This window comes from Pleurodeles waltl, chromosome 4_1 (assembly GCF_031143425.1).
Source record: "Pleurodeles waltl isolate 20211129_DDA chromosome 4_1, aPleWal1.hap1.20221129, whole genome shotgun sequence".
Classification (NCBI taxonomy): Eukaryota; Metazoa; Chordata; class Amphibia; order Caudata; family Salamandridae; genus Pleurodeles; species Pleurodeles waltl.
In genome coordinates, this window is record NC_090442.1 from 52,791,560 (window position 1) to 52,819,344 (window position 27,785).

The window sequence follows — 27,785 nt, forward strand, 5'->3', positions numbered from 1 at the left end:
CTCACGCTTCTTGCGGGGAGCTTGCAGGGTTCTTTAAAGTTGCTGGAAACAAAGTTGCAGCTTTTCTTGGAGCAGGTCCGCTGTCCTCGGGAGTTTCTTGTCTTTTCGAAGCAGGGGCAGTCCTCAGAGGATGTCGAGGTCGCTGGTCCCTTTGGAAGGCGTCGCTGGAGCAGGATCTTTGGAAGGCAGGAGACAGGCCGGTGAGTTTCTGGAGCCAAGGCAGTTGTCGTCTTCTGGTCTTCCTCTGCAGGGGTTTTCAGCTAGGCAGTCCTTCTTCTTGTAGTTGCAGGAATCTAATTTTCTAGGGTTCAGGGTAGCCCTTAAATACTAAATTTAAGGGCGTGTTTAGGTCTGGGGGGTTAGTAGCCAATGGCTACTAGCCCTGAGGGTGGGTACACCCTCTTTGTGCCTCCTCCCAAGGGGAGGGGGTCACAATCCTAACCCTATTGGGGGAATCCTCCATCTGCAAGATGGAGGATTTCTAAAAGTTAGAGTCACTTCAGCTCAGGACACCTTAGGGGCTGTCCTGACTGGCCAGTGACTCCTCCTTGTTTTTCTCATTATTTTCTCCGGCCTTGCCGCCAAAAGTGGGGCCTGGCCGGAGGGGGCGGGCAACTCCACTAGCTGGAGTGTCCTGCTGGGTTGGCACAAAGGAGGTGAGCCTTTGAGGCTCACCGCCAGGTGTGACAATTCCTGCCTGGGGGAGGTGTTAGCATCTCCACCCAGTGCAGGCTTTGTTACTGGCCTCAGAGTGACAAAGGCACTCTCCCCATGGGGCCAGCAACATGTCTCGGTTCGTGGCAGGCTGCTAAAACTAGTCAGCCTACACAGATAGTCGGTTAAGTTTCAGGGGGCACCTCTAAGGTGCCCTCTGTGGTGTATTTTACAATAAAATGTACACTGGCATCAGTGTGCATTTATTGTGCTGAGAAGTTTGATACCAAACTTCCCAGTTTTCAGTGTAGCCATTATGGTGCTGTGGAGTTCGTGTTTGACAGACTCCCAGACCATATACTCTTATGGCTACCCTGCACTTACAATGTCTAAGGTTTTGTTTAGACACTGTAGGGGTACCATGCTCATGCACTGGTACCCTCACCTATGGTATAGTGCACCCTGCCTTAGGGCTGTAAGGCCTGCTAGAGGGGTGTCTTACCTATACTGCATAGGCAGTGAGAGGCTGGCATGGCACCCTGAGGGGAGTGCCATGTCGACTTACTCGTTTTGTCCTCACTAGCACACACAAGCTGGTAGCAGTGTGTCTGTGCTGAGTGAGAGGTCTCCAGGGTGGCATAAGACATGCTGCAGCCCTTAGAGACCTTCCTTGGCATCAGGGCCCTTGGTACTAGAAGTACCAGTTACAAGGGACTTATCTGGATGCCAGGGTCTGCCAATTGTGGATACAAAAGTACAGGTTAGGGAAAGAACACTGGTGCTGGGGCCTGGTTAGCAGGCCTCAGCACACTTTCAATTGTAAACATAGCATCAGCAAAGGCAAAAAGTCAGGGGGCAACCATGCCAAGGAGGCATTTCCTTACACAACCCCCCCCCAAACGAAAGAGGATGAGACTAACCTTTCCCAAGAGAGTCTTCATTTTCTAAGTGGAAGAACCTGGAAAGGCCATCTGCATTGGCATGGGCAGTCCCAGGTCTGTGTTCCACTATAAAGTCCATTCCCTGTAGGGAGATGGACCACCTCAACAGTTTAGGATTTTCACCTTTCATTTGCATCAGCCATTTGAGAGGTCTGTGGTCAGTTTGAACTAGGAAGTGAGTCCCAAAGAGGTATGGTCTCAGCTTCTTCAGGGACCAAACCACAGCAAAGGCCTCCCTCTCAATGGCACTCCAACGCTGCTCCCTGGGGAGTAACCTCCTGCTAATGAAAGCAACAGGCTGGTCAAGGCCATCATCATTTGTTTGGGACAAAACTGCCCCTATCCCATGTTCAGAGGCATCAGTCTGCACAATGAACTGCTTAGAATAATCTGGAGCTTTTAGAACTGGTGCTGAGCACATTGCCTGTTTCAGGGTGTCAAAGGCCTGTTGGCATTCCACAGTCCAGTTCACTTTCTTGGGCATTTTCTTGGAGGTGAGTTCAGTGAGGGCTGTCACAATGGATCCATATCCCTTCACAAACCTCCTGTAATACCCAGTCAAGCCAAGGAATGCCCTGACTTGAGTCTGGGTTTTTGGAGCTACCCAGTCCAGAATAGTCTGGATCTTGGGTTGGAGTGGCTGAACTTGGCCTCCACCTACAAGGTGGCCCAAGTAAACCACAGTTCCCTGCCCTATCTGGCATTTGGATGCCTTGATAGAGAGGCCTGCAGATTGCAGAGCCTTCAAAACCTTCTTCAGGTGGACCAGGTGATCCTGCCAGGTGGAGCTAAAGACAGCAATATCATCAAGATAAGCTGTGCTAAAGGACTCCAAGCCAGCAAGGACTTGATTCACCAACCTTTGGAAGGTGGCAGGGGCATTCTTTAAACCAAAGGGCATAACAGTAAACTGATAATGCCCATCAGGTGTGGAGAATGCTGTCTTTTCTTTTGCTCCAGGTGCCATTTTTATTTGCCAGTACCCTGCTGTCAAGTCAAAGGTACTTAGAAATTTGGCAGCACCTAATTTATCAATGAGCTCATCAGCTCTTGGAATTGGATGGGCATCTGTCTTGGTGACAGAATTGAGCCCTCTGTAGTCCACACAAAACCTCATCTCTTTCTTTCCATCTTTGGTGTGAGGTTTGGGGACTAAGACCACTGGGCTAGCCCAGGGGCTGTCAGAGCGCTCAATTACTCCCAATTCCAGCATCTTGTGGACTTCCACCTTGATGCTTTCCTTAACATGGTCAGACTGTCTAAAGATTTTGTTTTTGACAGGCATGCTGTCTCCTGTGTCCACATCATGGGTACACAGGTGTGTCTGACCAGGGGTTAAGGAGAAGAGTTCAGGAAACTGTTGTAGGACTCTCCTACAATCAGCTTGCTGTTGGCCAGAGAGGGTGTCTGAGTAGATCACTCCATCTACTGTGCCATCTTTTGGGTCTGATGACAGAAGATCAGGGAGAGGTTCACTCTCTGCCTCCTGATCCTCATCTGTTACCATCAACAGATTCACATCAGCCCTGTCATGGAAGAGCTTAAGGCGGTTCACATGGATCACCCTCTTGGGGCTCCTGCTTGTGCCCAGGTCCACCAGGTAGGTGACCTGACTCTTCCTTTCTAGTACTGGGTAAGGGCCACTCCATTTGTCCTGGAGTGCACTGGGAGCCACAGGCTCCAGAACCCAGACTTTCTGCCCTGGTTGGAACTCAACCAGTGCAGCCTTTTGGTCATACCAAAACTTCTGGAGCTGTTGGCTGGCCTCAAGGTTTTTGGTTGCCTTTTCCATGTACTCTGCCATTCTAGAGCGAAGGCCAAGTACATAGTCCACTATGTCCTGTTTAGGCTCATGGAGAGGTCTCTCCCAGCCTTCTTTAACAAGGGCAAGTGGTCCCCTTACAGGATGACCAAACAGAAGTTCAAAGGGTGAGAATCCTACTCCCTTCTGTGGCACCTCTCTGTAAGCGAAAAGCAGGCATGGCAAGAGGACATCCCATCTCCTTTTGAGTTTTTCTGGGAGCCCCATGATCATGCCCTTTAATGTCTTGTTGAATCTCTCAACCAAGCCATTAGTTTGTGGATGGTATGGTGTAGTGAATTTATAAGTCACTCCACACTCATTCCACATGTGCTTTAGGTATGCTGACATGAAGTTGGTACCTCTGTCAGACACCACCTCCTTAGGGAAACCCACTCTGGTAAAGATACCAATGAGGGCCTTGGCTACTGCAGGGGCAGTAGTCGACCTAAGGGGAATAGCTTCAGGATACCTGGTAGCATGATCCACTACTACCAGGATATACATATTTCCTGAGGCTGTGGGAGGTTCTAGTGGACCAACTATGTCCACACCCACTCTTTCAAAGGGAACCCCCACCACTGGAAGTGGAATGAGGGGGGCCTTTGGATGCCCACCTGTCTTACCACTGGCTTGACAGGTGGTGCAGGAGAGGCAAAACTCCTTAACCATGTTGGACATATTGGGCCAGTAGAAGTGGTTGACTAACCTCTCCCACGTCTTGGTTTGTCCCAAATGTCCAGCAAGGGGAATGTCATGGGCCAATGTTAGGATGAACTTCCTGAACAGCTGAGGCACTACCACTCTCCTAGTGGCACCAGGTTTGGGGTCTCTGGCCTCAGTGTACAGGAGTCCATCTTCCCAATAGACCCTATGCGTTCCATTTTTCTTGCCTTTGGACTCTTCAGCAGCTTGCTGCCTAAGGCCTTCAAGAGAGGGACAGGTTTCTTGTCCCTTACACAGCTCCTCCCTTGAGGGTCCCCCTGGGCCTAAGAGCTCAACCTGATAAGGTTCAAGCTCCAAAGGCTCAGTTCCCTCAGAGGGCAGAACTTCTTCCTGAGAAGAGAGGTTCCCTTTCTTTTGCTGTGTTGCAGTTGGTTTCCCAACTGACTTTCCTGTTCTCTTGGTAGGCTGGGCCATTCTTCCAGACTCCAGCTCTACTTGTTCACCCTGTGCCTTGCACTGTGCTCTTGTTTTCACACACACCAGTTCAGGGATACCCAGCATTGCTGCATGGGTTTTTAGTTCTACCTCAGCCCATGCTGAGGACTCCAGGTCATTTCCAAGCAGACAGTCCACTGGGATATTTGAGGAGACCACCACCTGTTTCAGGCCATTGACCCCTCCCCATTCTAAAGTAACCATTGCCATGGGATGTACTTTTCTCTGATTGTCAGCGTTGGTGACTGTGTAAGTTTTTCCAGTCAGGTATTGGCCAGGGGAAACCAGTTTCTCTGTCACCATGGTGACACTGGCACCTGTATCCCTCAGGCCCTCTATTCTAGTCCCATTAATTAAGAGTTGCTGTCTGTATTTTTGCATGTTAGGCGGCCAGACAGCTAGTGTGGCTAAATCCACCCCACCCTCAGAAACTAGAATAGCTTCAGTGTGGACCCTGATTTGCTCTGGGCACACTGTTGATCCCACTTGGAGACTAGCCATACCAGTGTTACCTGGATGGGAGTTTGGAGTGGAATCTTTCTTGGGACAGGCCTTGTCTCCAGTTTGGTGTCCATGCTGTTTACAGCTATGACACCAGGCCTTTTTGGGATCAAAGTTTTTACCCTTGTACCCATTGTTTTGTGAAGAGGCTCTGGGCCCACCCTCCTGTGCAGGTTTTTGGGGGCCTGTAGAAGACTCTTTACTATTTTTAGTTTTGGTTGTCTCATCACCCTTCCCCTGGGGAGTCTTTGTGACCCCTTTCTTTTGGTCACCCCCTGTTGAAGTCTTGGACACCCTTGTCTTGACCCAATGGTCCGCCTTCTTTCCCAATTCTTGGGGAGAAATTGGTCCTAGGTCTACCAGATGCTGATGCAGTTTATCATTGAAACAATTACTTAACAGGTGTTCTTTCACAAATAAATTGTACAGCCCATCATAATTACTTACACCACTGCCTTGAATCCAACCATCTAGTGTTTTCACTGAGTAGTCTACAAAGTCAACCCAGGTCTGGCTCGAGGATTTTTGAGCCCCCCTGAATCTAATCCTATACTCCTCAGTGGAGAATCCAAAGCCCTCAATCAGGGTACCCTTCATGAGGTCATAAGATTCTGCATCTGGTCCAGAGAGTGTGAGGAGTCTATCCCTACACTTTCCTGTGAACATTTCCCAAAGGAGAGCACCCCAGTGAGATCTGTTCACTTTTCTGGTTACACAAGCCCTCTCAAAAGCTGTGAACCATTTGGTGATGTCATCACCATCTTCATATTTAGTTACAATCCCTTTAGGGATTTTCAACATGTCAGGAGAATCTCTGACCCTATTTATGTTGCTGCCACCATTGATGGGTCCTAGGCCCATCTCTTGTCTTTCCCTCTCTATGGCTAGGATCTGTCTTTCCAAAGCCAACCTTTTGGCCATCCTGGCTAACTGGATGTCCTCTTCACTGGGGCTATCCTCAGTGATTTCAGAGGTGTTGGTCTCTCCTGTGAGGGAACCAGCATCTCTGACTATTATTTTTGGAGTCAGGGTTTGAGGGACCCTGTTCTCCTTAGATAGGACTGGTAGGGGGGAATTGTCCTCCAAGTCACTATCCTCTTCCTCTGAGTTGCCACCCTCAGAGGGGTTGGCCTTTTCAAACTCTGCCAAAAGCTCCTGGAGCTGTATTTTGGTAGGTTTGGGGCCCATTGTTATTTTCTTTATTTTACAGAGTGACCTTAGCTCCCTCATCTTAAGATGGAGGTAAGGTGTGGTGTCGAGTTCCACCACAGTCACATCTGTGCTAGACATTTTGCTTCTAAAAGTTGGAATACTTTTTAAGAATCTACAACTGGTTCTAGAATCTAATTCAAACTTTTACAAACTCTAAAAGAAATGCTAAACAGGGACTTAACACACAAGGCCCTAGCAGGACTTTTAAGAATTTAGAAAACTTTTCAAATTGCAAAAATCAATTTCTAATGACAATTTTGGAATTTGTCGTGTGATCAGGTATTGGCTGAGTAGTCCAGCAAATGCAAAGTCTTGTACCCCACCGCTGATCCACCAATGTAGGAAGTTGGCTCTGTATGTGCTATTTCAAAGTAAGGAATAGCATGCACAGAGTCCAAGGGTTCCCCTTAGAGGTAAAATAGTGGTAAAAATAGATAATACTAATGCTCTATTTTGTGGTAGTGTGGTCGAGCAGTAGGCTTATCCAAGGAGTAGTGTTAAGCATTTGTTGTACATACACATAGACAATAAATGAGGTACACACACTCAGAGACAAATCCAGCCAATAGGTTTTTGTATAGAAAAATATATTTTCTTAGTTTATTTTAAGAACCACAGGTTCAAATTCTACATGTAATATCTCATTCGAAAGGTATTGCAGGTAAGTACTTTAGGAACTTCAAATCATCAAAATTGCATGTATACTTTTCAAGTTATTCACAAATAGCTGTTTTAAAAGTGGACACAGTGCAATTTTCACAGTTCCTAGGGGAGGTAAGTATTTTGTTAGGTTAACCAGGTAAGTAAGACACTTACAGGGCTTAGTTCTTGGTCCAAGGTAGCCCACCGTTGGGGGTTCAGAGCAACCCCAAAGTCACCACACCAGCAGCTCAGGGCCGGTCAGGTGCAGAGTTCAAAGTGGTGCCCAAAACACATAGGCTAGAATGGAGAGAAGGGGGTGCCCTGGTTCCGGTCTGCTTGCAGGTAAGTACCCGCGTCTTCGGAGGGCAGACCAGGGGGGTTTTGTAGGGCACCGGGGGGGACACAAGTCCACACAGAAATTTCACCCTCAGCAGCGCGGGGGCGGCCGGGTGCAGTGTAGGAACAGGCGTCGGGTTCGCAATGTTAGTCTATGAGAGATCTCGGGATCTCTTCAGCGCTGCAGGCAGGCAAGGGGGGGATTCCTCGGGGAAACCTCCACTTGGGTAAGGGAGAGGGACTCCTGGGGGCCACTTCTCCAGTGAAAGTCCGGTCCTTCAGGTCCTGGGGGCTGCGGGTGCAGGGTCTCTCCCAGGCGTCGGGACTTTAGGTTCAAAGAGTCGCGGTCAGGGGAAGCCTCGGGATTCCCTCTGCAGGCGGCGCTGTGGGGGCTCAGGGGGGACAGGTTTTGGTACTCACAGTATCAGAGTAGTCCTGGGGTCCCTCCTGAGGTGTTGGATCGCCACCAGCCGAGTCGGGGTCGCCGGGTGCAGTGTTGCAAGTCTCACGCTTCTTGCGGGGAGCTTGCAGGGTTCTTTAAAGTTGCTGGAAACAAAGTTGCAGCTTTTCTTGGAGCAGGTCCGCTGTCCTCGGGAGTTTCTTGTCTTTTCGAAGCAGGGGCAGTCCTCAGAGGATGTCGAGGTCGCTGGTCCCTTTGGAAGGCGTCGCTGGAGCAGGATCTTTGGAAGGCAGGAGACAGGCCGGTGAGTTTCTGGAGCCAAGGCAGTTGTCGTCTTCTGGTCTTCCTCTGCAGGGGTTTTCAGCTAGGCAGTCCTTCTTCTTGTAGTTGCAGGAATCTAATTTTCTAGGGTTCAGGGTAGCCCTTAAATACTAAATTTAAGGGCGTGTTTAGGTCTGGGGGGTTAGTAGTCAATGGCTACTAGCCCTGAGGGTGGGTACACCCTCTTTGTGCCTCCTCCCAAGGGGAGGGGGTCACAATCCTAACCCTATTGGGGGAATCCTCCATCTGCAAGATGGAGGATTTCTAAAAGTTAGAGTCACTTCAGCTCAGGACACCTTAGGGGCTGTCCTGACTGGCCAGTGACTCCTCCTTGTTTTTCTCATTATTTTCTCCGGCCTTGCCGCCAAAAGTGGGGCCTGGCCGGAGGGGGCGGGCAACTCCACTAGCTGGAGTGTCCTGCTGGGTTGGCACAAAGGAGGTGAGCCTTTGAGGCTCACCGCCAGGTGTGACAATTCCTGCCTGGGGGAGGTGTTAGCATCTCCACCCAGTGCAGGCTTTGTTACTGGCCTCAGAGTGACAAAGGCACTCTCCCCATGGGGCCAGCAACATGTCTCGGTTCGTGGCAGGCTGCTAAAACTAGTCAGCCTACACAGATAGTCGGTTAAGTTTCAGGGGGCACCTCTAAGGTGCCCTCTGTGGTGTATTTTACAATAAAATGTACACTGGCATCAGTGTGCATTTATTGTGCTGAGAAGTTTGATACCAAACTTCCCAGTTTTCAGTGTAGCCATTATGGTGCTGTGGAGTTCGTGTTTGACAGACTCCCAGACCATATACTCTTATGGCTACCCTGCACTTACAATGTCTAAGGTTTTGTTTAGACACTGTAGGGGTACCATGCTCATGCACTGGTACCCTCACCTATGGTATAGTGCACCCTGCCTTAGGGCTGTAAGGCCTGCTAGAGGGGTGTCTTACCTATACTGCATAGGCAGTGAGAGGCTGGCATGGCACCCTGAGGGGAGTGCCATGTCGACTTACTCGTTTTGTCCTCACTAGCACACACAAGCTGGTAGCAGTGTGTCTGTGCTGAGTGAGAGGTCTCCAGGGTGGCATAAGACATGCTGCAGCCCTTAGAGACCTTCCTTGGCATCAGGGCCCTTGGTACTAGAAGTACCAGTTACAAGGGACTTATCTGGATGCCAGGGTCTGCCAATTGTGGATACAAAAGTACAGGTTAGGGAAAGAACACTGGTGCTGGGGCCTGGTTAGCAGGCCTCAGCACACTTTCAATTGTAAACATAGCATCAGCAAAGGCAAAAAGTCAGGGGGCAACCATGCCAAGGAGGCATTTCCTTACAGGGTACGCTAGTCAGACCATTCTAAGGCCTCGTGTCGTTATTTAGCGAGCGGCGCAGCGACACGACAATTACTTGTTAAGACTTTTGATTTTGTGGATAAAAGTTTCGTTTTGTGCTGTACCACTGTTTTCATATTTTTAAGCTGGCAGCCGTTGACAGTAATTTGTCCTTCATTCTTGCTCTGCTGTGTCTTTTAAAAGTATGAATGATTACATATGTCTGGGATCACCACATTTTTCTTGCCTGTGTAATTTACACTCTCGAGCGTTGCACTCTTCCTTAGCAGCTTCTGCGCTCACTCACCTTGGAGGTGCTCCAAGTTCCACTGTCGAGGCTGTTTTATAGGCACAAAAACCTAATTTCCCTGTCCTGAGACAAAAGATCGTCACACAAACTGTTAGGTTTAATCCGGTAAAATTTCCTGTATATTGAAAACAGAGTTTTTCCAGTTTCAGCATGTGAAACATATGGCGTTCGCACAATGTTAAAGGTGCCCTGAAGTGGTAGAAAGGCTTGTTTGGCGCTATAGAAGTCTTCCTCTGCCCATTGTTTGCGCTGCCTGCCTGCCAAACCAGCACAGCTCTGCTCAGGCACACACCCCAGGACGTCAGCAGGCCTGAGCAGGGGGTGCTGTCTGCCTCAAGGACAGCAGCATGGGTGCCCCCCACCGGCGGCCCGTGGTTCTGCACCTACAGCTTCAAGTGCTTTTAACTTGCTGCTGCTGCATGCGTTCCCTTTCAAGGCACCAGGTGGTCACTGCAAAACATCCATCATTATTGCTGAGACCTTCCTTTAAAAAAAAATCAGGTTGATTATATATCTTTGGGGATCAAAACTGCTTTTACGTGCCTGTGTGATTCACACTGCCAGGTGGTGCACTCTCCCGTCTCTGCCTGCGCATTCGCTCCGTGTTCTTGCTGCCGGGTAACTGGGTTTTCATTGGTTTTCAGCTCTGGGTTATTGCCATAACTTTCAGGTTTGGTTCCTCCGGTATTGGCTTACTGCCAGACGATCTTCCACAAGCTCCTGTTCCTTGCTCCCACCCGCACATCTCACTTCACTTTCTTACTCCACCCGAATTCTGCTTCTCCGCTTCGTTGAAGCCACGTGGTGACCTCATCTGATCATCCACAACTAAAAACGGAGCCTCACTTTACCTCCTCGTTCAGCCTTTACTGAATGAGTACGTGGTCTGGGCCTACAGACATCCTTACCCAGCCCAACCATTCATGCCTTTACCCGAATGATTGATTACATGCTCTGGTCCTACAGACATCCTTACCTAGTCCAACCATTCACGCCTTTACCGACTGAGTACATGGTCTGGGCCTACAGACATCCTTACCTAGCCCAACCATTCACACCTTTACCGAATGAGTACGTGGTCTGGGCCTACAGACATCCTTACCTAGCCCAACCATTCACGCCTTTACCGAATGAGTACATGGTCTGGGCCTACAGACATCCTTACTTAGCCCAACCATTCACGCCTTTACTGAATGTCTTTGGTTGGACCTGCAGACATCCTTACCTAGCCAAACCAAAATACCTACCTGCCAGATGGACACCAAACTCGCAGAAGACCATAAAGGGTGACAAAGTGACGAGACGTCCTAAAATAAGCAAGCAAAATACAATAAAAAGCTAAATCAATTAACCCAGGAAAGGGCGTGGGGTTACAGGACTGCAACGAGGAAGGCCAGGACTCTGAGTAATGAAGATTACCACATTACAGGAGTTCACATAAAGGTATTTATTTTACATTCACATTGTTTTTAATTGTTATATACTGTGTTTCAGACTCTGTTATCTTCCATAACACCCTCACATTGCCATTTGCTTCTTACCTTGGCCGCCACTCTGTCTACAACATGTCTTTGGTTGTTACTCGCTGTTTGCTCCCGTGGAACTCACATTCACTCTCACAGTCCGGTTACAATGAACTTCACCCCTTTGCTGCTCGTTCGTTCCTTTCAGGGCAGGAGTACCTTTACTTTACTGCACGTCTGTCCTCTTTAGGACTTCTGGATTACTGATTGTGTTGGTGTTTCATCTCTACTTCCACTACTATTGCGGGTTATTTTGAACCTCAATTTTCACATTTCCGTTTTTTTCTTAACATTCTCCAGTCCTTTGTAAGTTTTGGTCACCCCCTACTGCAGGAAAGTACCATCTTGCCTGGCATGCTACCCCCATTTTTACATGTATGTAAGTTTGTTTTTGCCTGTCTCACTGGGATCCTGCTAGCCAGGACCCCAGTGCTCATAGTTTGTGGCCTTAATGTGTGTATCTGTATAGTGACTAACTGTGTCACTGTGGCTCTGCTAACCAGAACCTCAGTGCTTATGCTCTCTCTGCCTTTAAAATTGTCACTATAGGCTAGTGACCATTTTCACCAATTCTAATTGGCATACTGGAACACCCTTATAATTTCCTAGTATATGGTACCTAGGTACCCAGGGTATTGGGGTTCCAGGAGATCCCTATGGGCTGCAGCATTTCTTTTGCCACCCATAGGGAGCTCAGACAAATCTTACACAGGACTGCCACTGCAGCCTGAGTGAAATAACGCACATGTTATTTCACAGCCATTTTCACTGCACTTAAGTAACTTATAAATCATCTATATGTCTAGCCTTCACTTGCTGAAGGTTAGGTGCAAAGTTACTAAGTGTGAGGGCACCCTTGCACTAGCAAAGGTGCCCCCACATAGTTCAGGGCCATTTCCCCAGACTTTGTGAGTGCGGTGACACCATTACACGTGTGCACTACATATAGGTCAATACCTATATGTTGCTTCGCAATGGTAACTCCGAATATGGCCATGTAACATCTCTAAGATCATGGAATTGTCCCCCCATGCCAAATCTGGTATTAGTGTGCCAATCCCATGCATCCCCGGGGCTCCACTATGGACCCTGGGTACTGCCAAGCCAGCTCTCTGGGGTTTTCTCTGCAGCTACCGCTGCTGCCAACCCACAGACAGTGCCTTCCTGGGGTCTGGGCAGCCCAATCCCAGGAAGGCAGAAAAAAGAATTTCCTCTGAGGGAGGGTGTTACACTCTCTCCCATAGGAAATAGGTGTAAAGGGCTTGGGAGGAGTAGCCTCCCCCAGCCTCTGGAAATGCTTTGAAGGGCACAGATGGTGCCCTCCTTGCATAAGCCAGTCTACACTGGTTCAGAGAACCCCGAGTCCTTGCTCTGGCGCGAAACGGGACAAAAGAAAGGGGAGTGACTAGTCCCCTGTCCATCACCACCCCAGAGACGGTGCCCAGAGCTCCTCCAGTGTGTCCCAGACCTCTGCCATCTTGGATCCAGAGGTGTGAGGGCAGTCTGGAGGCCTCTGAGCGACCAGTGCCAGCAGGTGATGTCAGAGACCCTTCCTGATAGGTGCTTACCTGACTAGGCGGCCAATCCTCTTCTGAGGGCTATTTAGGGTCTCTCCAGTGGGCTTTTCCTCAGATAACGACCTGCAAGAATTCAGAGTTCCTCTGCACCTCTCTCTTCGACTTCTGCCAAGGATCGACCACTGACTGCTACAGGGCGCCTGCAAAACTGCAACAAAGTAGCAAGAAGACTACCAGCGACATTGTAGCGCCTAATCCTGCCAGCTTTCTCGACTGTTTCCTGGTGGTGCATGCTTTGGGGGCTGCCTGCCTTCATCCTGCACTGGAAGCCACGAAGAAATCTCCTGTGGGTTGACAGAATCTTCCCCCTGCTCCAGTAGGCACCAAACTTCAGCATCACCGGTACTCTGGGACCCCTCTCATCCTGACAAGCGTGGCCCCTGGAACACAGGTGGTGGACCCAAGTGACCCTGACTGTCCAGTGGTCCAACTGTCCAAATTTGGAGGAGGTAAGTCCTTGCCTCCCCTCTCCAGACAGTAATCCTGTGCACCGCGTGAACTGCAGCTGCTAGGGCTTCTGTGCATTTTTCCAAGGAATCCTTCGTTCACAGCCAAGCCCAGGTCCCCAGCACTCCGTCCTGCATTGCTCAACTCCCTGAGTTGACCTCCGGCTTTGTGGGACCCTCTTTTGTAGTGTTGAGACGACCGTCGTGCTCAGGCTTCTTGAACCCGTGTTCAAGGACTTCTGCGGGTGCTACCTTCTTGTACATGGGCTCTCCCCATTGCTGAGGGCCCCCCGGTCTCCTCTCCCAAGTGGCGACATCCTGGTCCTTCCTGGGCCCGGGCAGCACCCTTTTTCTTCAACCACGACTCTTGCAGCTAGCAAGGCTTGTTTGCGGTCTTTTGCCAAAGAAACAACTCTGCATCCTCCAGCACTCCGTGGGACATCTCCTGCACGAAGGAGTAGTTCCTAGCACCTTTTGTTGTTGCAGAATCTTCAGCTTCTTCCATCCAGAGGCAGCCATTTTGCACCTTCATCCGGGGTTTAGTGGGCTCCTGCCCCCCTGGACACTTCTGCGACTCTTGGACTTGGTCCCCTTTCTTTGCAGGTCCTCAGGTCCTTGAGTGCTTTGCAGTCTGTTGTGGTCTTTGCAAAATCCTCTATCACGAGTTTAGTGTGTTTCTGGGGAAATAGTAGTACTTTACTCCTACTTTCCAGGGCAGTGCTTAATTTGTCCTTGTTGTTTCCGGTGCAGAGCACCGGCACTTATTTTTGAGGGCCAGGGCTTATCCTTCTGCCTCAAGCATTTGCTGCGAGCAAAAGACACATATGGGAAAGGCGGAGGGAAAGAAAAACGAAAAAGCGTCACAAAGGGAGAAAGTAGAGAGCTGCAGGAGTGAGCTGAAAGGGCAGGGAGTGGCTTTATATGGGTTAAAGAGGCCCGAGATGACTTCAGGATTACGCTGCCTCAGTATTTCGCGCTCCTGCATTTAATTGCGGCAGCCGTGTGTTTAAAAGAAAGGCTTTGGGCACCGGCACATTTTTATTTACAAATTAAGCACTGTTCCAGGGTCTTGGGGTGGGGTATCTTGGACACCCTTAGTGTTTTCTTACACTTACAGAGACCCTCTACACACTAGACTAGCATAGGGGTCCATTCGTGGTTCGCATTCCACTTTCAGAGTATATGGTTTGTGTTGCCCCTAGGCCTACTGCATCCTATGGTATTCTACAGTGTCTGCACTATTTTTCTAAATGTATACTTACTTGATATTGGTTTGTGTGTATATTTTGTGTATTTTACTTACCTCCTAAGGGAGTATATCCTCTGAGATATTTTTGGCACATTGTCACTAAAATAAAGTACCTTGATTTTTAGTAACCCTGAGTATTGTGTTTCTTATGATATAGTACCTATATGATATAAGTGGTATAGTAGGAGCTTTGCATGTCTCCTAGTTCAGCCTAAGCTGCTCTGTTATAGCTACCTCTATCAGCCTAAGCTGCTAGAACACTACTAATAAGGGATAACTGGACCTGGCACAAGGTGTAAGTACCATCGGGTACCCACTATAAGCCAGGCCAGCCTCCTACACCTACATACCACCTTACTCAGTTTTTCACCCTGTGCTCCTCTGTACATTGATGCTTGCTACCTGCCCTTACGCCTTCCCACCCCTGCCAGTTATTCTCTTTCCTTTGCACCATAAATACATTGCAGGAAAATGTGCGTCTCACAATTTTGATCCTTTTGCATACTACACATTACTTTAAACAAAACGTGAATGGAATGACATCCTTTTTTATTCTTTGTAACATTTAAGTGCAATATTTCCCTACTTATGCAACATTTCACTAGCCATTCTTTACTATGCACCCAATTTACTTTTCACTTGCTAAACTTGTCTTAAATACCAGGCATTTGTTTTTCTTTGCAGGATATCCATTCACTTCCACAAAGATACAGTCACACATTGCTTACATACCGTATTACAATAACAGAAACAATAATTCCTATTTTATACTAACATTTAACAAGCTCACTACCTCATACAAAGACAACAAGCAGAACATATATTCAAGGTGAGAAACATTGGCTTTGCCAATGCTTGTTCATTCTCCGATCCCTTTCTACTGATGACCAGCACAAATATCCTTTGCAAGGTAGCGAGTGGTTTTGTTTATACTAGCATTCCTCCCGTTCGCTCCCGATTCGCAGATTACTGCACATCTAATATCGACTTGCACTTCTCCTTCCAGAAAGCGCCTTTGCAGCGGCATTCGTATGCCCACGAAGCACTTTGCGAACCAGCGCACGTGCCTGGCCCACTTCCCTTTGGTAAGTTTAGAAAATGTATATGGACTTCTGCCAAAGAAGTATTTTGCACATATCTTAAACTTCTGAGTTTGAAGTATATTTTTACTAAGTTCCTTCTTTCCAATTGATTTCTCTTTGCTTTCTGACACTGGTGCTTTTAGCAGTGCTCGAGGAAGCGGTTGAGGGAATGACTCTCCTAAGCATGACATACTGATCGCGCAAGAGTGATCCAGAAGGAGAGTTATGATCAATTGTTTCATGCCTGTCGTAGTGCAGTGTCCTATGCTTAGTACCTCTTCCTCTTCTGTGGGTTTGAGGGCCATAAGCAGCACTTGTAGGGTCCTGGGGAAATAGGCGGGAAAGGGGATGGGACAATGTGGACACAGGTGTCCCCAAGAATTTGATATTTGAACTTCAAACATTGATAGGAGGTCATTGCAATGTTATTAGGCAGCATAACGTATATTTTCCAAGAATTCATATTTGTCATTTCTTCATAGACCTTCTCAGATTTGGGATTGCAATTCTGATGCAAGCAGATATTTCTGCAGGAACAGAAAACAAAAGGGGCACTAGCGGCCTTAGTCTAGCCGGGTGTGGGGGAGTCCAGCCACTCACACACATACCTCAGACTCATTTAGAGATGGTTTGCTGTGCTACCGGTTAAAGTCCTTCATTATCAGAAGTTTCTGTGCTGAGGATTACGAAAGTATTAATCATACTTGCGTACGGTTCTGCAGATACTCTGTTACATGCTTATTCTTAAGGATAGTAAAGTATTTTTCGGTTCCTAAAAAAAAAAAGACAAGTATTTTTGCGACTTCAAAGTCGCAGATCACAATCTACGAAACACAACTTGGAAGAATGGAAAATCTTTCCAACTTGCAAAATGCTGTTTGTAACCCAACAAATCAAAGAGGAAATGAGGCTTATAATATGTGTTTGTCTTCCGTTAACAATTTGTCATGCAATGCATCAATGTTTGATTCACTGAATGATAACTTATGTTTGAAAGCATCCCCTCCCTCTTTAAGGGACATGGGCTCCTTTAAAAAATGTAAGATGTCTATATGTGTATGGCATTTCTACAGTGTGAACATAGCCCCAAGGCTTTCAATGATGCATGGCTACTGTTGTTCACAAGGAGATGCAAAAAGGGCCGCGGCCTCATAAATATTGAAAACGCAGGAGTTTCTTTGACTCCCTGTGAATGGGTATTTTCCATGGAGACTGATTAATACATCTGTCTCCATGGAAAACAAAGGTCAGATCAGAAAGCAGTTAGTGCAAAAAAACACCAATTGTTTGGGACTACAACTCAATACAACTAGTCTGTAATGACCACAGAAATACTACCTTGCGGGTAACTTCTAGCTAAGCGCAGCAACTGTTACAAACTTCAGCTCAAGTGGACACGTCCCTAGCACAGTAGACAGGTCATCCTGCTCTGCACTTTTTTTCATTCTAACAGATCCTTACGTTGTTCTGTGTGCGAGGTTTACAGCATATGTCTCACTACTGGTATAGTGACAGGGGTACACCCAAAGTGGGCTCCTTTTATCATGGGTAGCTACCATGGCCAAGACCAGGCCATGGAATGACTACCAGTTGGCAACTGATCATTAGGGGTGAGGTGAGGAAGCTGCTTTAGGCTCTCCCTTTGTAAATTCATATCTTATGTCCTGAGCGGTCCACCTGGTTGTATGTAGTGTGCATAGGATCCCTGTTTGGGGCCCTCCCCATTTGCATGAAACTGATAGATAACTCCCAGTATCATTATTTGTAGCAAACATTTCAGGAAAAAAAAAAAGATAATGTGATGAAGGAAGCCTTGCCCTGCCTTTATGGTTTCTACTAAGAGAACACCATGGCACAGATTGGTTAATTCTCATTTTGTCCAATCTTTGCTCAGCTCTTCTCCGACTTGCCATCCTTCCGAAAAACACCTTCTATGTCCGTCGGCGTGAGCTAATGTCCGTTCAGGCCCCTTTCTGGTCCTTTCTCATTCTCCCAATTACCTCTGCTTTTACCTCTAGCAAGAGGCCTTTGATGAAAAACAATAGGAGGCCGTGCGGGCCATTTCCTGACCTAGACAACTGCTCATTCAGCTCCTCTGAACACCAGCTCCAGCCAGCAGAGCGAGTTGATTGGCCCCTGCTTGATTACAAAAGTCTGCCCTGCTAGAGCAGAGTCTTTTTTTGTTCACCCAAAAACTCTGCTTTCAGCCCTATCTGCATATGTTATGGGAATAAGAAACTGCCCATTACTACTTTAAGGCTTGTGCTAGCCATGCCTATTTATGGGCATCTGGTCTAATCGTACTTAACATTCCTATTGCAGAGATATGACATATGACCTGCAATCTGCCTTTAGTGACATTAGAAGATGAAATTTTGCCAATAGAAGCAAAGTCTAGTATTGCTTGGGTTCCAGCTAGGAGAGGATCTGGCTTGGCAGTTTGGGCTGGACTGTTCCTATTGGAGCAGGACCAAGGCTGATTTGCATGTGGGTGGGTCTAATCTGAGGTGTAACGGTAGGCAATTGAAAAGTATGGGCTGGAATGCTACCCTGAGTGATTGCCAGTAGTTGGACCATTTGCAAGCATTTCACAATCATTTACGTGTTTGATGTAATGCCATAGGTGCCAAGGGGATGCCCAGACTTGGGTCGCGTGCTCAGAACAGAGCTAAGCTGCACCAGTCTGATGAGGCCTGAATAAACCGAAAGCAGTCTTGGGTTCCTTGCTGCAGTTCAGAGATGACCTCGTGTTTGATGTAATGCCATAGGGGCCAAAGGGATGCCCAGACTTGGGTCCCGTGCTCAAAACAGAGCTAAGCTGCACCAGTCTGATGAGGCCTGAATAAACCGAAAGCAGTCTTGGGTTCCTTGCTGCAGTTCAGAGATGACCTGGCTTGGCAGTTCAGGCTGGACTGTTCATACTAGAGCAGGGCTGAGGCTGATTTGCATATGGCTAGGTCCCAACTTTTCCTACAACTATCACCCGGTGTCGCTGCAGGGTTTGGTGTAGGTCTTTTCAGTCCCAAAATGTGTATACAATTTCCTTTTTATAATCGTATACGGTTTGTACTCAACCTCAATTTCAACATTAGATAATTAATGGGTCTATATGAACTAATCTTGCCATTTTGTTCGTATGGGAGTGAACTTCATTTTTGAGTCACAGATTCCTGGTGGGGTCATTTTCTGCAGGGCAAGCAGCAAAGCACTGGTTCTTTTTAACCTGCAGCTGGTATTTTCTTGTGTTGCGTGTTATCAAGCACAGCGTTCTCTCATTGCTATCATGGAACTAACACATGTTAGAATGTCATAGGTTTATGAGGGTTATCCTGTATGTTCCTAATGGATCTTAATGTTTGATGACTCAAACGTTTCAACCATGCACTCCATGTGCATAGGCTCTTCATGCACAGTTACTGGCTCCAGGTAGGACAGAACTTGTGCTTCATGTTGGGGTCTGCATCACAAATTCTTTCAAGGTAACTGCAGGTACACTTCTTAATAAGAACATGGTGAGCTGTGGGTTTTAGTTATCAGTTCTATTAAATTAAATCCACACTAATATCCAACTCCAACCTACCTGTTTGCTTAGAAAAAATGAATCAAACACAGTCTTACAGAAACTTCGGAGAAAAATTGAGCACCTCGAAGATTGGTTCAGAAAATCAATTTAAAGATTTGTGGGGATTCCTGAAGGCGCAAAGGGGATACTTCTATACAGACTTGCCTTGGAATCTATGGAAAAGGCATTTCTATCAGATGCTCAAAGTTGTATTTTATTTGACCATAGCAAAAGCCCATCCGGTCTCTTTTGGGTAGCCCAGGTGCCCCATCTTGTACTATAATCACAAATTTCTCTGATTATTGTATCAAATATCAAATCATTGTATAAAATTTGAAATGTCAGATCACTGCATCCTTTTCAAAGATATCTATACTGAATTTTCTCTGATTTAGCCTTTGCTGCATAAAGACCCAATAGAAGACTGTTCAACAATCAAATCTTCAAATTCTGTGAAAATGAGAATTTCAAACATCTGAAGAAGCATCAGAAGCACAGGCATTTTTGACTATAACACTGTGAAGGAAGGAATGCCCGATTCATAGATTGACATACTTACTCTATTGGCTATAGAACAATACTTGTTGCCATCATGGATCACTGGTTTAGTGTACAATTTATGAGTTTACTAGGGATGAATTACCGGAGGTCTAGAAATGCTATGGATTGATGGCTGACAAAATAATCCTTACTGCACATGTGTTTTCCTCCTGTATGTGTGCACTGATGGATGCTTAAATACAATGATAAATTAAACTTCTGTCCACATTCCTTCCATATGTGTTTTTTCTCCTGGGTTCATTAGATTGTACCTCCTTAGACTCATAGAAGTACTGAAACTCATTTCATATTCACAACCTTTCTAGGTCTGTGTGGTTTTATAACTGACAAAGGTGTTCCAACATTTGCTGCGCTGGTATGTTTTTTTTCCTGTGTGAGCTTGTTCAAAGTTCCTAGTGGCTGATGAAAACACCACACATTTACCACACTTTGAAGTTTTCTCTGTGTTCCTCAATAAACTTTTGATGTGACAAATATGGGTTTGCAGGCTGTTCTTTAGAACTGACAAATGATTAAACTCATCACATACGCACAGCAGTGAAATTGATTGTCTCTTCTGTGTAATCACTGAAGGGCTCATAGGCCCGATGAACTGCCATTGCTGATGCCATATTTACTGCATCTGGAGAGGTTTTCCCCATATGTGCTCGCTGATGGACTTTCAGGTTTACTGCTTGATGAAACCTCTTTCCACATTCAATGCATATATATGGTTTTTCTCCTGTGTGTGTTTGCTGATGGACCCTTAGGTTTGACGACTGATTAAAGCGCTTACCACAGTCACTACAGCTGTATGGTTTTTCTCCTGTGTGCGTTCTCTGATGGATTATTAGATGAGAAGAAAGGCTGAAGTTCTTTCCACATTCAGTACACATGTACGGTCGTTCTCCAGTATGTGTACGTTGGTGGATTTTTAGGTTTGATGCATGATTAAAGCTTTTTCCACATTCAATGCACCTGTATGGTTTTTCTGCCTGGTGTTTTCGCTGATGTACCTTTAGGTTTGGTAAATGTTTAAATCTCATTCCACATTCACTGCATGTGTGTGTTTTGTCTCCTGTGTGTACTTCTTGGTGGCTTTCTAGTTGTGATGATCGAGTAAAGCTTTTCCCACATTCAAAGCACTGGTATGGTTTTTCTCCTGTATGTAGTCGCTGATGGATCATTAAGTTTGTTGCTTGATGAAAACTCTTTCCACATTCATTGCATATATGTGTTTTTTCTCCTGTGTGTGTTTGCTGATGGACCCTTAGATTTGACGAGTGAATAAAGCTCTTACCACAATCACTACACCTGTATGGTTTTTCTGCTGTGTGTGTTCGCTGATGGACCTTTAGACTTGATGACTGATTAAACCGTTTTCCACATTCACTGCATACATGTGGTTTTTCTCCAGTGTGTGTTCTCTGATGGATTCTTAGCTGTGAATATCGATTAAACTTCTTCTCACATTCGGTGCACATATATGGTTTTACTCCAGTGTGAGTGCGTTCATGGATTTTTAGGTTTGAAGACTGACTAAAGCTCTTTCCACATTCAGTGCACCTGTATGGTTTTTCTGCCGTATGGGTTCGCTGATGGACCTTAAGGTTTGATAAGTGATTAAATCTCACTCCACATTCACTGCATATGTGTGTTTTGTCTCCTGTGTGTGTTTGTTGGTGGCTTGTTAATTGTGATGACCGGTTAAAGCTCTTCCCACATTCAAGGCACCTGTATGGTTTTTCTCCTGTATGAGTTCGCTGATGAATCATTAGGTTTGATGATTGAGTAAAGCTCTTCCCACATTCACTGCATATGAATATTTTCCCTCCTATGCGAGTGTGCAGATGATGCCTTAGGTCTGACGCCTTATTGAGACTCATCACACATTCAGTGCAATTGACTACTTTTTCTCTGGTATGTGTGCTCCACAGCTCACCTTTCAGTCCTACACTGACAGTACAAGTATGTTTTGCTTGCCAAGAGGGTTTCCTGATGGTGTTTCAAGACTGATGAATGGCTGAAACTTGTGCCCCATTCATTGCACTTGATTTTTTGTTCTCTTAGCTGGGGCTTTTAGTCTTGATAATTCTTTAAAGTCTTTCTTTTAGACACTGCAAGTGCATGGTTCTTCTCCTGGTGATAGGTGTAGCCCAGTTAGAATTTGTTTTGCACTCATCACAAAGAAGGCACTAGTAATTTCTGTGGTTCCAAATGGACAGTTAGGTATGCTGATAGAAAGCTCTTCCCTCAATCACTGCACATGTAAAGATTTTCTATTGTGTGCAGTATTTCTCTTGTCTATGTTCACTGACGGTGCATTAGCTATGATGGGGCACTAAAGTGCCTCATATACATGGTGCTTGAATATGTTTTATTTGTTTCAGGATCAGTTTGTTTGACTGCAGATACATCCCCACTGGTTTATGAAGAGCCAAAAATAGTCATTGCGTGTGTTGATTAAGTTTTTACTTTAATAATACTGTTCAATGGTCACTAAATTTCCTGAAACATTCATGATGTGTGCTTACTTATGGGCCAAGTCCTCATATTGAGGCACATCAGCCTACCTGAAATCAAATAGTAAAGTCTTTTAATAGGATCAATACATGCTAGTATGCTGCTCCATGCTGTGTGTAATGGACCGTCTTCTGCTTCATCTTTTGGTTGTCTAGTTCACAATTCATGGTTTCTGCAATGTTTTACTTTTCCTCTGGTAGCTGTAATGTCCCCATATGAGCCCAAATGTTTAGTTGCTATCACTTTAGGCTGGTGGACCGGTTTCTTCATAGTTCACTAGTATCACTGTCTTCATTTGATTTTATTGAATTATTTCAGTGTGTTTGAATGGAGATATTCAGAGGCATACATCTAAAGGACTGCTCTTGTCTCTTTCTTGCAGTCAGTGTCTACTCAAACTGAGTTCAAATGTTTCATACAGCATAGCTCTGTTTCTGAACACCGTTCCTGGACCTTTGAGTAACTGTCTGATGCAAGTTGCAGGTTACATTTTTTTCTTTGTTATCTATATGTATTCATGGACTCGTCTCTGTTGGATGCAAAAAAAAAAACACAAAAAAAAACTGAAATTAATAAATACATAGGTTATCTGTAACAAACAACGGGCAGTAACATATCTTGTAAGAAACTGAAAACTATGCCTCTAATGCAATTTAAGCACTTTACTAAAATGTTTGGTCAGTGGCCAAAGAAATCTCTACTTTGAATATTTTATGAGCAAGGAAAAAAGCCATAATGTTAAATATTGTCTTAAAAACCCAAACACAACCACATGTCAAAGCGAACAAACAGTATCATGTACAACTTAAGAAAAAAAACTCACTGAGAAGCAGGTTGCACAATTTCTGTGTTTGTGGTTTCATTCTCGTACAGAAAGTCACCACACATAATAAATAATATCCCTTTCTGGGAGCTGATGGTTCAGCACCAAGCACAGTTTTTCCAGAGCCTTCACTAACTACATATTCGATTGAACCATAATAGAGAGACTGTGAAGAATAAATTAACCACGTAAACTCTACATGTTACTTTAAATATGTTTACCTAGACATTCTGTTTAACAAGGCCCATCTTAGATACTTCAGGAAAGACGGATATATAAATTGGACCAAGTGGTTGATATATGCCCCCTTCTGAGGAATCCTTGTCCCAACAAGACGCGCAAGACTGGGGAGATAGTTACCTGTACTCTGTGGACCTATTGGCTCCACAAAACCTCATACAGGTGCCTGCGATGGTGCCTGTCTCAGGCTTTCATAAAACATCTTCAGACAATGGAGAAACCATGAAGACATAGGGTCTGATTTAGATATTGATGGAGGAAATACTCCATTACAAACGTGATGGATATTTCATCCACTGTATTACAATGCCCAGAGGATAGAATGGAATGCAGCAGACAGGATATCCGTCATGTTTGTGACGGAGAACTCTCCTCCACCAACATCTAAATTAGGCCCATAGTATTACTTGGACAATCCCTTACCCTGATTCCAACAAAGAAGATCTGCTCTAATCCATATGGTCCAGTGGGGCTCGGTGGGGGGCTTAGTGGATGCACAGTGAAACCTTCCTTTCTCAGACAGGAGATAAGACCAGCCTACACTCTTCAGGACGGCATACCCCAGAGAAGCACACGCAAATAACAGGTAAGGAGCGCTGGTAAAATTCTCATTATATTTGCAGGCACCAGGGAGACACTGGGAGAATGCTGTACTAGTTAGTGACTCTTACCCCAAAAGATCATTTAGTGGTTCTCATCCATTTCACCAAGGAGGGTTGGTAAAAGAATAAGTGTCAGATATAAGCAAGGTATGCAGAGACTTACTGTGGGAAAAGGAAGCAACAGCATCTCCACAAGAATCCCTGTGAGTCTATGATGGACTGAGCTATGGCGGGTAGGGGGCCAGGGCTACTAGCTTGGAAGGTCACGGGCGGGAAGTTCAGGCCATGAGTGGCAGTAATGCTTTATAAACAGTTCACTTTCCCTGAGAAGATGCCTGGCAACTTTCCATGTTGTATTGGCTCCTTCGCTGTGTCTCTAGTTCATTCACCATTGTACCCGCTCCTCACTGCTGTTTTGGTCTTGTTTGGTTTGTGTATTATTATTTGGTTTAGTGTGCTTATTTGTCCCTTGCTTCCATGATTATTTTAAATCTGGGAATGACAACCTGAGGTACACTGCCATTCTCAAGGTGGTAAAAATAATAGTGAAAATCACCTTTGTTATTGTATTGCTTCTAACTGTGTGCCATGACAAACGTTTCTCTACCTGTCACCTCCTGCAGTAAACACTATTTTAACCTCTATGATGAATCTCCTAAAGTCTGAGAGACATACACCTGATGAGACCTCGGCACTGCAGTGTTCGTCTCTTTTCTTTTTGCCCTTCCCTCTAGAATGTGGTCCTGATATTCGTGCTTACTCAAGTATGCACAGAACTAAGGCCCTCATTACGACCCTGCCACGATGGCAGTCTCACCGTCAACGGGCTGGCGGTGAGACCGCCACATTATTATTGTGGCGGTTTGGCCTGTGCCAAACTGCCACATCCCCGCTGGTATCACCAGGGCGGTTGGACAGCCAGGCCGGAGATCAGCATCTCCGACATGGCGGCAGTCCACCCAATACTGCCGGCAGTATCACAAGTCCCCTTTCCGCCAGGGATTTCATGGCAGTATCACCGCCATGAAGTCCCTGGCGGAAAGGCTACCAGCAGCAACAGGAATTTGCATTCTCCCCCACCTACCCAACAGCCCCTCACCCGCTTTCCTTACAACATTCCCACTCCCACCTACCTAAACCCCCCAGTAACCCTCTGCTCCCAGCAGTGATCCCCCACCTCCCAGTACACATACTCACTCCCCCGCCCCGATCCCCGTACTTACCCCAACCCCCGCATACACGCACGCACCCACAGATACGCACACCCTGACACTCACTAACACCCTTACACTCATGCGCGCACACACACACACGCAACACCCCCCAAATCCCTACACACATACACGCACAACACCCCCACTCACATACGCACTCACTACATTCACCCCCATTGACACACATACACACTCCATCTCCCCCACCCCTTTCCTCAATGTACACACACACACACAACCGCCACCCCTGTCTACATGCATGCACACATGCACCCTGACCCAGCATTCACATTCACCCACACATCGCCATCACCACATTTACACACCGACACACACGCAAAATCACTCCCTCTCTCCCGCCATTCATGACATGCATACACACCCCACCCCCCTCCCATTGAGGAGGACCCTTACCTCATCCGACGAGGTGCTCCTTCCTGAGGGGACGGGACCCGCACTCCCACCGCCAGCAGCGCCCCGCCATCAAGACAATGCCAGGCCATATTACAGGTTGTAATACGGCTGGCGGAGTCCTTTTGGCGGGGTGGGCCGGCGGTGAAACCGCCTCTGCACCTCTGACCGTCAGCACGACTACTGGAGGATTTCTGCCCAAATTGTGGGGGAAATCCTTCAGTTCTCGTAATATGGTGGTTGGAAGACCCAGCACTGGCAGGAAAAGACTGCTGAAGGGCCTATGTCTTTGGGAGGGGGGTAGTCTCTGCCAGTCAAGATCTGCAAATCCTGACAATAGGCATCAAGGAGACAAAGGAAGAGACCAGTCTTCAACATGTAGGACACATGTCTTGAAAGACTCATGTTGATTCCAAGGGGGGAGCCCTGCCCCTGCTACCGCATAACCTTGGACTGTGCTCTATATGCCAGCCCTGTGAATGCCCAGGGTAAGGCTGGGACAAATGTAGGACTATCTGTGGCCATTTGATGTCTCAGCAGGCTAATGCGCTACCACACAACCCTGCCCCAGACTCAGTGTGCCGCCACTACGTGTGCAAAGGTGAAATCTGGGACAAGAACAGGAATATCTATAGCCATCTGCTGCCTATTCAAGCTGAGCCATCCCTTGTGGAACATGGAAAGTAGTGGGGAGGAGAGACACTACAGCTGAAACATAGCTCTAAAGCTGGATACAGAAAACCTGGCACATGCAGAGGTTCCTGGCATGTGTATAGTGTAAAATGTGTTACTAGCATCACATCACAATCCCCTTAGTAGTCCAGGGGTGTGTGTGAAGATATCACATGTACAATAGTAGTATAGAATCAGAATGTAATGAGGTAGTAATGAGGTCATTTGGAATGTGATGGAGGTGTGAAGAGAGCTGGAGAGCAGAAGAGCTCTGCTGGAGATGTTATATGTATATATAGAAATAAAGAGGAAGAAGAAATCACTAGACGGATTGATCTTTACATTGGCAATGAGGGACCTATCTGTGCAGCGAACAGATATCTGACATCTGAATACCCGGATGTTTATACACTTCATTTCGAGAAGGGGGAAAGGTCTGGAAGGAAACAGACATTACTGAAACATGATTCTTCAGGCAAGTACTGCATTGCTGAAACGTGATACTGAAACCTCTTCCTTAGCTATAACGTTAGGCAAATTGTATAAATTAATTATACTTCAATAACAAAATCAGTGATAACCATTAGAGCAGCGTGAGGGATTTTGCATGTGACAACAGCTGTATGGTGAGCGTTGGGAGCAGCGCGAGCACAACACGAGTAACCAGGTTAAAACTAAGAGCACGAGCAAGTGCGCAAAGACAATACAAACAGCTCCAGTAGTTACAAATGATAATAGTAGCCGCACAGTGAATACACGTATGTGTATGCAGAATACATGTTTGTACATTGATAGTATTAAAATTAAAAAGAATACCTGCCAGGCAGAAGCAGCCAAGTGACTCATCGTGAAGGCAGTCCCAGTCCCTTCTGGCAACAATAGACTGTTGAGAATGATGAAGGACTAGTGCACTTTAAAGCTAGTCACAGAAATAGAACTTCAGAAATTGGAAATAAAACATGGCACAACAACTACTGTTCAGACGACACAGAACAAGAATTTCAGTTCACATCAAAATATGTATATAAAAGAACAAGTTTTGGATAGTTATTATTTTAACTTATTATTATAATTTATTATAATAATTTGTTATACTAAGTTGTTATTTTAAAGGGGAGATCAAAATATGGCATCACCACCACCCTTTTTATCTATACCAGGAGAACTACCCATATCTTGGAAGCAGTGGAAGAAAATATTTATGACCTATATATTACCTATTGGAGGAGACCGTTATGGACCACTTAAATGACAAACCATTTTACTACATCCTTTGGGTGTTGAAGGAAGAAGGTTTATGAAGACCGACCAGAAGTATATTTGGGAATGGGTGATGGTCAACCCACTAATGTTTTTGATATGTCTATGCAAATGCTAGATATCCAATTTACTCCTAAAACTAACCTGGTTCTAGAACGTCACAAGTTTTTCTCAAGAATGCAAAGGATACATGAGGACATTGCATCATATGTGGCAGCATTGAGGGGGCTTGCATTAGCTTTCTGATTTGAACAATTGACTGATTTGTTAATAAGAGATCAGATAGTAAGATGCACACACAGTAAAAAGAAAAAAGAAAAACTATTGATGAAGGATCCTAATTTGAGGAAGCTATACAAATAGCTAAAAGAATGGAACACAAAGCATTGAGGTTACAAGAAATTGATAAAACACATGGTGAAAAAAAGAGAATATAATAAATGAAGTTAGGAATGCAAAAGGGT

General features: G+C 46.0%; 1 protein-coding gene across 1 annotated transcript in view; it reads right to left on the reverse strand.

Annotated features, from left to right (window-relative positions):
• Positions 1-27,785, reverse strand: part of LOC138286980 (zinc finger protein 208-like) — a 272,011-nt gene that overhangs the window by 127,091 nt on the left and 117,135 nt on the right. Inside the window, exons 4-5 of the mRNA XM_069227344.1 lie at positions 20,120-21,579; positions 10,845-10,904 (exon numbers count right to left, since the gene is read on the reverse strand). Coding sequence (XP_069083445.1) covers positions 10,845-10,904; positions 20,120-21,579 — 1,520 coding nt within the window. The remainder of the gene's footprint in view (positions 1-10,844; positions 10,905-20,119; positions 21,580-27,785) is intronic.